The 13,520-nt window shown below is 35.8% G+C and overlaps 2 protein-coding genes across 2 annotated transcripts in view; one reads left to right on the forward strand and one right to left on the reverse strand.

Moving 5' to 3' along the window:
- LOC137398324 (SAP30-binding protein-like) overlaps positions 1-3,169 on the forward strand; it is a 29,868-nt gene extending 26,699 nt beyond the window's left edge. The window contains exon 9 of the mRNA XM_068084698.1: positions 2,501-3,169. Within this exon, the coding sequence (XP_067940799.1) occupies positions 2,501-2,592 (92 nt within the window). The 3' untranslated portion in view covers positions 2,593-3,169. The remainder of the gene's footprint in view (positions 1-2,500) is intronic.
- On the reverse strand, positions 2,781-11,271 carry LOC137397435 (secreted frizzled-related protein 5-like). Its single transcript, XM_068083970.1, has 3 exons — positions 10,626-11,271; positions 10,334-10,414; positions 2,781-3,875 (listed from the first exon to the last, which is right to left on the reverse strand). The coding sequence occupies exons 1-3, from the start codon at positions 11,116-11,118 to the stop codon at positions 3,391-3,393; spliced, it is 1,059 nt and encodes a 352-aa protein (XP_067940071.1). The 5' UTR covers positions 11,119-11,271; the 3' UTR covers positions 2,781-3,390.
- Between the last annotated feature and the right edge of the window lie 2,249 nt (positions 11,272-13,520).

Consider the following 13,520-nt stretch of genomic DNA (forward strand, 5'->3'; position numbering starts at 1 on the left):
CTTAACTTTTCTTATGCACTCCTTAACTCGTCGATATTTGCATCTGAACAATTTTTTAGCAGAGCAAAACTTTTACGCTTTGCATTTCACACACCGATGATGTACTTTTAGCAGCATGGGTGTTAAGCACAACTATTAGCCTAAACTAGTCGTTCATATACCATCGTAAAAGTAAACTGTTTATTACATATGTCGAAGGATTAAGACCGCGTTAAACAAGGAACTACTATTAGCCTGATAAAGTTACTAATGATTTCAATGGTGGTGCTTTCAAAGTTTTAACAAAAACCGAAAAGCCTTGGAGTTGGAAAACGGACTTCGATACAAACAGAAACAACGCAAGAATTAATTGTTATTGACGTAACTGAGTCATTATTAGTACTGTTCTACTGATCACTAGACACTTTTCTATTGGTCAGTTGCTATTATGGGTTCATAAAGATGAAAGAATGTCAAAGTGGTGATCAAATAGAGGTGGCATTCAATTAAAGGGTAGCGTTCTATTTTTCAACCTTTTTCCTACAGCGACAGCAAATAAAAGTGGCGTTCAATTTGAGGCTTTACAGTATTCACTCTCAGTGCACTTCAGGTTTCATTTACAAACACACTCTTCGGATGATCAGCTAATCACAATAAAGAGGCAGCTGTAACAAGCACTCCTAATATACATCTAGATGCACTAGCATCAGCGGTTGCTGAGTTACTCAATATTTCTCCACTACAATTTAGCTTTAACATACGTATTCGTTGAATGCTAAAAAATGTTTCTATTTGATAGAGTAATTACCATGATAAATGTGTATCATTGAGTGTGACAAATAACGGGTAAATTCAAGTTGATATGTAGTTATAGGTGTATTCACTCCTCTGAGCTCTACATAGGCTTCTATCTGAACACATCTTGAACTTCCTGTTCCGACTATCCCTTATCTACATATATAAATCTTGAAGTTTGTCTGTTTGTCTGTCTGTCTGTGTATCCGGCTATAGCTATTAGAATTTTGGAATTAAAAGTGCGCATTCCGCTGGATTTGAACTTACGAAGAACGCAACTCAAGGTTAGTATTTCAACTGCCTAACCATGAGTATACGAAAGCTCTTATGATTCATAGCTCTTACCATATACTGTATACACCCTTTTTTCGATTGCACGCACTAACTATTAATTATTACGTATTAATTGAAACCCTTTAACTCTATGAAACGCGATTCTTTTTCGTGAACTTCTATTTCCGGTTTTTCGCAAGGCTCAATTGCTAAAATGCGGTCAAGGCTTTTCACAAAGGACAACTGTATTATCTCGGGTAGGAATAGCCTCTACATTCTTTCTCTGTTTGGTCAGAAAAAGACATTCTGATATCTCATTTGTACCAGTATCGAGAGGCACCAGTGTCTTCGTATTCAAAGTTTTGATAGATAGCTTCACACACGCGCACACACACACTTCTATGCACGAATTGTTATTATTAATACACCATATTCAGGACTTTTATTTTGCTTTCTCAGTTCATATTAATTGTACAATGTATCAGTATCAAATCACATTTTATTGTAATCGTAGCAAAACAGACTTAATTTAGTTATTAGACTACTTGCTAATTATTTCACATTTACTTTTAAACACTTTTATAGTTGTTTTATTTTGTTTCTTAATTTTTTTGACATGCACAAAACATTTTTCTCACAATATGAAGTTTAAAAGTTAGAGTTGTTTTGACAAAGTTTGAAAAGCTATACAGTTGTTTTATTTTTTTTTCCTAATTTATTTAAACTGTACAAAACACTTTTCTCATTATATGAAGTTTGTAAGTTAGAATGGTAACTGATGTTATATGTTAAATAAAAATAAATTTTCTGTGCAGACTTTTATTACCCAAGCAATGCTGGGCATTCACTTAGTTGAAAATAATTATTCCTTTATCAGGCTGATGCCTTGTGTAGGCTGGTGCTTGTAGAGTACTGTAGTATAATTGTTGGTGTATTATTAGACTGGATCAGCCTGGGCAGGACAATATTGAGCCAAACCTGAAAATGATTGATTATTTTTGTATAGCTCGGAAACCAAAACGTATACATAATAGTAAAACACCAATAAACATGTCAAACACACATCTCAGATTCCTTAGGAGTTATTTCACTCCCACAAGTGTTAGCTTGCCTTTATGATCATTCAATCTACATTTCTCCTATGTCAGTCATTAGTTTTCTTTGGAATACCTAAGTGCTCATAATCCTGTAATTGTACTTATAGTAATTGCATTTATCTACATTAATTGCATTTGTCTAACTCATCTGTCAAAATATTGTTATTTATGCCTGGCTGGTGTGGTACTACAGTTGGACTTGTGCTATTCCACATGTGGCGGTGTACATAAAGCCTTGCTCTGCTGAGAGCTTGAGAGAGATAAATTTTAAACACTGGCGCAACCTGTATTGTAGACTTGATGGATTTCCGGGGTGCACTCTGTGATGAACTCTATGTCTATCCTTTTCATTGCAGGTAATAAAAAGACCAAGTGGGACAACGCATCACAGCAGGCAGCTAATGTTACATCTGCCCCTCCTGTTGGGTCGCTTATCAAAAGAAAATGAGTTAGATTTCTGTATCAATATTAGAAGTTGGAGCGTCAAAGAAGAGATATCATCGTGCTAGTGATAAGGAACTCCATAACTCAGCATGTTCACCGGAATTTGCGTGTATCTATAATAATAATACACACATTTATTTCTCAGGCATAACTGAGTACCATGGAACACTCGCTGCCTAAGCAAAAGCTCTATTTAGTTTAACATGTATATATTGTTGTATTGGTTGACTATTACATAGTCACTGTAAGTGAATACCTCAGCCCAGAGAGAATATAGATTTGTTACTTGTGTCTCTAAAGGCAACCCTTTTGAAATACTGTATAATGCCAGAGTACATAGCATGCTATCCGAATATGTAAAACAGAAAAAATATGTACAGTTATTCTTAAAAAAAGAATCTCCAGTGAGAATATAATAATTGTAATAGTTCTATGCCAGTTACAGTTCTATGCCGGCCGTTGTGGTCTCTGTTTGACTATCTGTTTGAGCTATCAAGGAAGAATTGTTTCGTACATCGAGATATTCTCTCCTCACTATTCATAGTTGTAAGGAGTCTTTGTTAGAATATGCTGTTACTGAACACAGAGTCACGTAGTTTTTTAATCATAAAACCGATATCGGATTGTGGAGTCTAGCTTATTCAGATGTCAGCTTCGTGTCATGACCTCGGATGAACTACAGCTATAACAGCAGCCAGTTCCATCGCTGACTAACCCTGGATGTCTGACTAGATATAGAACAATTCTACTCAAATTTATAAACTTAACAGAAATGAAATGACCCCTTATCAGGGCATTAGTTTTAGAGTCTGCGCTGCTTTCGAGCTCTTTTCTCTTGTTTTCTTATTTCTCTGTCCGAGTTGCCTTCCTCAACCTGCTGGTGTATCTTCAGAGTATCTATTCCGCCATCACATATATTTTCGCTTTTCCTAATTGCCCTCAAGGCCTTCTTGATACCGATCTTAATCTCTCCTTCTTCATCATTCCAGCTAGTAATAATGTCCGCATAGAATCTCACAACTTTCTGTCCTGTGCTGCTGTCATATTTCTCATCAGCTCGAATGCCCATGAGATGATGGTCGCCAGGGCGGATTCGGTCTCCGCAAGTACATCCGACACCCTGCGAAATGTAAATCTTGGTGTCCTTATTAGCCAACTGTTTGAAGATCTTCTTCTCCAATGACTTCTTGTAGAATCGCTTCTTGCGCTTCCCCATGAGAACTTCTATCTCACCTGGCTGAGTGCTGTCTGACTCACCGTCCAAACCTTTAATCGTCGCTCGTACGACTGCAGCAGAAGAGAACATACCAGTTTGTATAAAATGTATGAAAAGTACAGCTCTGTGAAGATTGGTCTCTTACAGTTCCATTAAATAAATGAAAATGCATAAAAATACAAAGATTCGATTGAACCTCTGCGGATGCTTATTTATCCTTAATATTTTGGACGTATAGGTCCTTTGGAAATATTTATCATATTTGAAATTGCTTGTAATTTCTATCGTTGCTACCAGATTGTTATAATAAAATTTAATCAAACTTGATTTTAAACAAAATCATAGAAGCTGATTACTATGACACTTTGAATGTAAGCAAGAAACCACTAGGCATTCGTGTAAAGTCTTCCTGGCTTTAACTGATAAGGCACAAACATTGCATTAACAATTGATAGAAATTTTAACTAATGGCCGCAAACCATTCTTCACAAAAGTCTGGCAGCTACTCAGTCTACACCTTTGTGTAAACTATTAAAAGTTGAACAGTTGATGCCATTGTAGACCATTTTCTATTTGGCTTTTATGCTTAATTTTAGCAAATATAGTAAACTGTGAACAATGATTAGAATGCTGGCAGCTGTCAGAGTCAATATTTAGATGCATGTTGTTTATAGCTTAGGTTTACTTTGACAATAATTATGTACAATGTTATTTTCCTATTAAAAAAATCCTCAGCCTTTTTTTAAAAAGCCGCAAAACTTGATAACTGATCTATTTTTTATTAATTTTCAACAAAACATTAAGTATTACACAAACAAAGTATTTAAAATTAGATTTTTAGGTCTGTTGAGAAACTGCTATGTGGGCTTGTGAGACCTGTTCCTTAGGCAATTACAGAAATGTGTAGCCAACCGCACATGAGCATTCGCCTACAAAAAGGCAGGTCATTCTGAATTTAGATTTAAGATAAATCAAATGATTAAATCTTCTGTCATGCCTTCAATGTTCGTCGTACCTCAAGTGACTGGTTGAAAATAAGGATTTGTAAAAAAAACTTACAAGTATAGCGGCTATTAACCTAAAATAACTACAAAAAAACTTTAAAGGTTGACTTGCAACAAAATTCACATTACAGTTATTTTGTATCAAAAGATTCACCATGTCTTACTCTACTGTGTTGTAGGTGCAAAATATGTGGAAATGTGATTACAAGCTCCTAAAAGCTCAAAAATGAACAGTTAATCACAGCCATCACAAAACCGCGTAGGTTGGAATCTCTATTTCGATGCCTATTTCGATGCCATTGTGGCTATTGTGGTAAACATTGTGGTTATTGTTTTAATCTGTAAAGTGTAAACAGAAGTCATCGTTTTCAACTGTCCCATTTGAGCCGTTTTGGAAAGGGATTCCAATCTATGGCTGCGATTACCTGTTTGTTTTGGAGCTTTTGAGAGTGACAAAAGCTTCAGTGGCAAAACAATAACAATGTAATGACTACGTCAGAGAAATAAACTGATTCCAATCTACGGCAGCTTTTTGTCCTTGAGCTTTTTAAGAGCTTGTAATCACATTTCCACATATTTTGCACTTACAACACAGCAGAGTAAGACATGGTGAATCTTTTGACACCAAATAACTGTACTGTGAAATTTGTTGCAAGTAAACCTTTAACCCTTTGACCAGGTATAAGCCCCCCAAAAACAACCGAAACTCATGTAATTTATTTTCGAAAACTCAATAAAATCGATATTTTATGAACATGCATAGCTCAAATCTTAAATTTATTTCTATGAACAAAAATTTTTGTACATATACATTCACTCACATACCTACTAAAAAATTACAACCATGTGCAATTGTCCCTGTGTGAAATGCTTGGAAGCATTTTTTTTCGGTAAAGTCAAACGCTATAACGTAGCTGTGCGAGCCACCATAACGATCGTTTTCTCTGCATATTCCAAGTATATTAAAAGTCCAAAAAGTTTACATCACTATCATTTGAATTATTTTTATTCTGACCAGACAAAAAATCACTAACGATCGCAGGATCAAATAATCTTTTATTTTACCGTTTTGAAAGTCGACCTGATGTTGACTGGTTTTTCCAACTTTTAATCTTTTGCAAGGAATCGCGATTTGTTTAGCTTTTAGCACAAAGCAACGCCTCTCAGATAATCGTTTCATATTGTAAATCATCGACCGATATCTTGTTGATGATATTTAAAACTTACTAGTGTTCATATTCTTTGTTTAACGTTACTAGGCGACAGCTTTATAAACGTCTACCGAAATAGACATAAATGTCGTTTCCCCCACGCAACCGGTAAACGACATTTTGATCGTTGCCCCTGCCAAAGGGTTAGGTACCTGTCATGTGTTTAGTAAGCTAAATTCATTTGAAACTTTAGAGGTTGACTTGCAACAAAATTTACATTACAGTTATTTGGTATCAGAAAGTTCACCATGTCTTACTCGCTGTGCTGCATGTGGAAAATATGTGAAAATGTGTTTACAAGCTAAAGTGAAATTATAGGCCAATAAAAGGTTTCATATTAAACGTCCTGTAGCATTAATTTATGACAAATACTCCAGGTTCTACCGGAAAGCCCTTATCAAATATAAATACTCGCTACTTCACAGTATCATCAGCTAATCATCTAGTCATAATTTGATCATGTGACCCATACTTCCTGCCAAATAGCTCGAACATTTTCTGAAGCATTTTTCGACTACCGCAGGTGACCAACAGGCTCCTCATTTCATCAGAGGATGATGAACACTCCTTCGAGCTAAGGTTAGAAAATTAAATGAATTTTTACGATAGGTTTTGAGATATCAGTGCTCAAATGACAGCTTTACAATTATGATGGAATAGACGCGTATGGACAATAGACATGGTTTTTATTGAATGCATGAAGTATATTTGTGAAAATATTTCGACGAATGAGGTTGCATGAAAATGTAAACAGAAGCCATCTTGTTCAACTACGTCCCATTTGAGCCGTTTTGGAAATGGATTCCAATCTATGGCGTTTCCGTGATGGCTGCAATTAACTGTTCGTTTTTGAGCTTTTAAGAGCTTGTAATCACGTTTTCACATATTTTGCTCCTTCAACACAGCAGAGTAAGACATAGTGAATATTTTGGTATCAAATAACTGTACCGTGAATTTAGTCGCAAGTCAACCTTTAAATCTGTTCTAGAGGATATTTATTCAGGATTTTGCCGCAATAGTCTTTCTAGAAAAAAGGCAAAAATAGTATGAAAGTTAGATACCATGGAGTAGCAGGCAGTCTAAAAAGGTTTAGAGTTTAAATACCTCTACTGCGCAGAAGTGATTTCGAGTTGAAGCCAAATCTTTAGACCCAAGTGCTGTTTGTGCAATTATCTCCTCAACTCGCCAATAGTATAGAAGCAATAAAATTTTAATTATGTCATTTGCTTTTAGTTGGGCGTACATGAGTTAGATCTTGCTAGAAAGCATTTTTTGAACGTTATCTGATCGAAAACTTGTCAAACATCAAATTGCTCATGTTCGATTTTCAAGCAACTGCTCCGCTACAATAACCAATCAGAAAAGACTCTTACACTTTTAATAATTGGTTTTACTTTTCTATATGTTTTGTATGTCACAATATCATCAATTTGTGTTATTATAATAATCTAAAATTTGTCTCCCTTTTAGACGATATTAGACACACTTAGTTAACAATTTTTATAATGGCGGAATAGCAAAGCATAGCTAAAGTTAGCTATGGTGTAACCCCAGGGGTTTGACTCTCTTCTATTCATCCTGAAGGGCTAGTCTGAGATGTTATAAAATGCACCCTTTCCACTGACTTACACATTAATAAAAAATACTCTTTATCACTTCATCACCAAAGACTAATTGCCTTTTTTTGCTCATGAATACCCCTTTCCACTGTGTGGAAAGAGGTGTTCATGTACCGCGCTAAAAACACACCCTTTTTTATGAAAACACTCTAGAGTGTCAGGCCACCGAAAACACACCTAAAACATGCTTTTTCCGTTGAGCCCTGGGAATGAAAGTTGAGAGTGAACCCCTGGGGGTGTAACTTAGCTTATATTGTCACATTTATTGTATTTCACCAGATTAGAAAGTGAAATACAAAACGGTTGTAGTGAAGTAAACCTTAGGTAAGTCATAAACACATTATTGTAATAGTGTTAAAATGTGATGTACCACAGAATCACCAAGTCTTTAGTAGGAACTCTGTTTTTTAAACAAAAATTTTTTTATTTGTTGCAGTTTCATCAGAGCGGACAAGAAGTAGATTGAACTTGGTTTATTAGCGCATGAATACTACTGTTTAATTTTTATTGTGTTATTATTAAGCGGTTTTTATATCTAAAGGATGGTGTATTTAAAACTTTAGGCGTAAAAGAAAAGGTCACTAAAAATTAATGTTTATGGAAACCATTCAAATTGTTTTAAAAAATTTTCTAACAAAATTGACCTGTCAATAGACAGAACTCTACTTGGGATTTGCACAACTTAAATAATCTTTAAACTATTTATACCTGGAAATGCTAAAATATTCATAAATGTACACAATAATTTAAACAGATTAACATATTCTTGGGAGGAATAATCAGTGCTTAACATATTCATATTTAATAGAGTGGCTTGTTTGTATTTCAACATCCATTTTGTCTGCGGAAGAACATTCAAAGTTGCTCATCCCCAACCGCCTATAGGACTAAAGTATTGCTTCCATCTGCCTACCCTTGTGACCAATAGAAATGAGGAAAATAAGAATGCTCATCGAGCTAATCACTTTAATTATCAGTCCAAATATCAGCTACAAGTTGGTAAGAAACTATTTGAAGTCTACAGGGTTTGTAGACTTCAGTGACTTAACTGAAGTTTAAATTTTAAGTTGCAGAACATGGAAATGTGACTAAAAGCATCCATATTTAATCTCCTTTTAAAATGAAAATAAGTAATTTAGCAGAAGGCTGACATCTGTTCATATGCTGGAGCAATTGTTTGTTACAAGTCAGGCAGCTGTATTTAAATTACCTATAATAGTTTTAGTATGGTTTGAATATCCGGTTACATTTGTTCAAAATAGTAGTGCTTGTACGTTTTTGAATTTCATAAACTTCATTTTTGCTGACAGTTCATGTTAGCGGCACTAAAGTGAGTTTATTATTTGTACATTAGGAATGCTGAAAAAGGTTTTTACGCTCTCACAATGGATTAAGTAACCCATTGCCGAACCAGTTTGCTACTGAAAAAGATTACAACTTAAGCACACAAAGACCTAACACTATGTACTAATTCCTCTAAAAAATGTTGAAGTAATTCAATACAATTTGCCCTCAAAATTCTGTAAATAATACGCTCCACATTCTGTTTTGAATTTTCAATAAATGCTAATATGTATAGAGTTACGAGCTTTATTATTACCAGTGAAGAAAGCAAATACAATTTCTTGTCTAGGACTCTCGGTGCACGAATTACTCAGGTATTTCTAAGAGACCCGTACTAGGAGGCCTGGAGCTACTCTCAGCAGTGCAAATTGCCTGCAGATCATGCGGTGAGACTTATTATGACTGACATGTATCTATTACATCCTCATGCTGCCAGTGTTATATCTTTTCTCAAATCATGCCACTCTTTCAGTCTCGGACCAGGTCTTACAGTCTAGCATATGTACAGTGCTGCCAGCTTGTACTTTTCCTTTAACCTTTTAAATTGACCTCTGTATTCATAACAATGATCTCTAGAGGACAAGAAAGATACCATTTAGCAACCTAGGGTATTTTTAAAATTAATCAATGTACCGGTACACGCAATATAAACTTGTTATAGAAATTAGAAAAGATAATTTTGGCGTAACAAATTGGTCCTAACGTCTGTGATAAACTACTGTATACGTTAAAACTTGCAGAAGCAGACACTTTATAAAGGATGGCTCAATTTGTAATTTTTCATAGAACTAACATATGTGAAGGTGTTGAGAATAAGGATGACCGACTTGCTTGATGACAGTATGTAGATCACCTAAAACTGAGAAAAGAAAAAACTTGAAATCGTTTAAATTGAATTCGAACTGATAGCGCCCTAAGCACTACCATTTGGGATTGCAGTTTAATGAATAACAACACTTTGATTCCTTTCAGATTATTGCGACACTACTATTAATAAAGCTTTACCTTTAGTAGCTATATGAAAAATTATAAATTGATTCATTTTCACAAATGCCCTCAGGTATTTTCGCATAGCTAGAGTAAAAAACTGGCATTCCTACGATAAGCTGACAAAACTGCATTTTAACACACTGAATGTCAAAACATCCTGCATCGATGCCTTTATATATATACAGAAATGTTGCTATGTATAGTATAGTTTTACAACGAAATCCATTATAACGCGCTCATAAAACACCGTAAAGTTGTCGAACTGCCTTGATACGTGCGGGTTAACTCGCTGTAGGCTAGGAGTTGCTAAGACACTCTCAACGATTGACTCATGACCTACTTGTTGATACATGATCCTTACCGTAGTCAGTTTTACAAAAGTTGTGAAGAATTCCTTCGTAGGTGTCTGCTTCCTGGCATGGCTTGCACACTCTGTCATCCGCTGCAACCATAGACTCAGACTTTAGTACAAGTTGTTTCAGTACTCATCAATATAACCAGCTTATTCTGTAGAGCACTTAATATTCATTATTAACTTTTACAAAACACAACATTCAACTCTTCTAGATGTCTCTGTTTGCTTGAATAGTTGCTAACATTTTAGACTAGTAGCTTGAAGAAGACTAGGGTAATAGTCTTGTCGCATCGCTTACCTTGTTCTTCGATTCCTGAAGGTCCTGGAATACACAACTCTGTATCCTCGGGAAAGTTATCACACTTGAACATTTCAGGCCATGGAAATCCATATCGCTTCATGTAACCCTCGCAGCCTTTTTGCACCCCTTCGCAAAGAGACTGGCACGGGTAGACAACTCGTTCGAGACAGACAGGAGAGAAAAGAGAACAGAGAAAAACTTGAGTGTCTGGGTGGCAGCGTATTCCAATAAGAGCATTCCAATTGGACGCTTGAGTCATGGCTTCCTCGAGGTTGTCATGATCTAGAAGGTTTGGAATTCTCATTTGGTCGTAGCCGATGTTATGACAGAGCGTCATATTTTCAGGAATAGCGACGCATGTTGGCTGAAACATTCTGCCTGAGCTCACTGCTGACCAAGTGTTAAGAAAATTGTCATCCAAATCCAGTGCATCTACATCTGCGATAAAGAAAAGGTTGGCGAGTAGGAGCAACAGAGCTCTGCCAAACATTTTTATCGGAAATTTTCTTCTGCAGTTGATAATGGTTAATTAGTCTCTTCTAGAGATTTTGCCTTGTTGTATGAGGTCGTCCCGTTTCTCTTTTTGCAGTGCTTCACGTTAGCTTGTCTCTGACCTATTCACTGCACAAAAGTAAAAACGTATTCGACTGTCTCTAGAATACAGACTACAGCCTGCTAAGCGCATCACAATTGCTCCGCCCACTTTCATCTAGAGATAAGCTTTGAGATGGCAGCTAATGAATTGCGTCCGTCCGTGGTAAGTGTCATAAAAAGTAATCACTACTGAAGGACTGGAATGAATTGTAGAACCATGTGATTAGCCATCAAGGGCTCTGATGAGTGTATAGCAGTTTGCTTAAGGCGGCCAAGCACTTGCTGAGAGCTTGCCATTTGCTGCTAGCATAGGTAATAACTGAGCCGTTTGGATGTGAAGAGCTTTGCACACAGACTACTTTCATAGCATACCAGCTTTCACAGAGTCTGCGTCAGACAATGAATGATGACAGATGAAAGGCTTCATGCTGTTCATAGGACTCTTAATAGAGAGGGCCAAATGATCTACATGAATGTTAGTGTCTAGCTATTAGAGCTGCGGGTCTTCATTTAGGTTGACGGCGTGATCAGCCATTTTCATTGAGCAGTTTCGTTGTCGCTGCTTCAAAGATCTTATTGAAAATATTACAATATAAAGCTGTTGTATGATATGCAGTTTTAATAATAAAGCTCTTTTATATCTACTGAAGTTTCTTATCATAGCTGATATCGCTCTTTTTGAAAATAGGCAGTATTTACTCGTGCTCTTTGAATAAATGTAAAACCTGGTTTAAATGGTTTCCTTGAACAACATCTTTAAAACTACAGAAAATAAAAATAATGAGAATCGTTAAGTTATTGTGTGGCCAGTTGCAGAAATAGTTTTAGTTTCTTTTTGGAAAGGCTGTTTGTAACACAGACATAGGCCGCTGCAATATTCTCAGCACATAAAAACCAAAAAAACAATAACTTAATTAGAGCTGATCTTAAAAATTCCAGAAGTAGGCTGTTTCTTTTGCTTAAGTATCTGTATTACATGTCCATCTTTATCGAGCATGCCAACCATAGAGAGGCAGGGGTATAGCATCTCAATGTGCACATCTATCCACACCATATGGAGTTACCTTCTTCTTGCGCTATTAATAAATATATGGCATTCTAAATTGACTCCTATAGCATGAAAAGATCATTATCATTATCTATCGATCTCTATATAAAAATCCAAGTGTCTGTCATTGTTTGTATGTCCAGTTATAGTGATGATGTTTTGGAAATGAAAAATCTGCTGCGTACTAGAATTAAACTCAGAACCTCTAGTTGCGTAGACAGGTGTACTATCTATTACACTACTCATCCAACTGGTCGTACTAATGAATAATTGTGCACATACTTAGTACACCAGTTAGAATGCGTATGCTTAAAGCACTTGCGAAAATATTATTGATTACTATTAGTACTCTTGAAGATCATGGTTGCCTGAGAGATCATAACGCGTAACATAACAATTATAAGCACAAGTTGGCTTCAGACTGATGATCATCTTATAGTAAAGATTCAAGTGTACTAGCTTAAGTTACTACTGTAGCTTAAGTTACTTTAGATTGAGCAAAAAACCTTTTTATTACCATTCATTGCATTCATCTAGTAGACAATAATGTTACCGAATTGTTACAGGACATGCATGTAGCTAGCAAGCAACAAGTCATTTGCTTAGTTAAAAGCTTGTTTGATGTGAGTTCTTCAAATTCTGATTTCTATTAAAACCATCAACTTATGCTTCCTAGAAAGTTGCTGAAAAAACAGACAATAATTTAATATGACCTAAACATGAATCTAAAGGAGTTCAAAAGTTATTTTTAACATAGTTTCAGTCAGTTGTTGCGTTTGTTATTTTACTGACAGCAGTCGGTTGAACTCATGTTGGTTTTGCCTAGGAGTTCGAGTTGAGCGATCTCCTCTAAAGCTGTTAAAAATAAAAAGAGTTGCGCTAGTCATACATTTAAATGTTAAGTATTTTTGCTTAAGATCTTCAACCTTTTAAAAAGCAACATCATACATCAGGTGATGAAATGCTCTGACTTGTTCGTACTGTCTCCGTAGTGGCAGTTGGTTCAGGTTTGTTCTACATGATTTGCCAAAGAAACTAACACTTCCTATTTTTAGACACATTTAAAACTGCTGCTGGTGTTGGTTCTACAATCATCAATTATTTTATAGCTGATGATTGTAAAGTTATCCTACCTCACGTTTCCTTTATTAGTCTTTCAGCAGTAGCTGTGAGTTTCTACAAATGCGGGATGTGCAGCACAAGTTTTGACTGCTAACTTAACTAAAGCTACCACATTCGCCAGCATTTAG

The sequence above is a fragment of the Watersipora subatra genome, chromosome 1, assembly GCF_963576615.1.
Source record: "Watersipora subatra chromosome 1, tzWatSuba1.1, whole genome shotgun sequence".
In the NCBI taxonomy this organism is placed as follows: Eukaryota; Metazoa; Bryozoa; class Gymnolaemata; order Cheilostomatida; family Watersiporidae; genus Watersipora; species Watersipora subatra.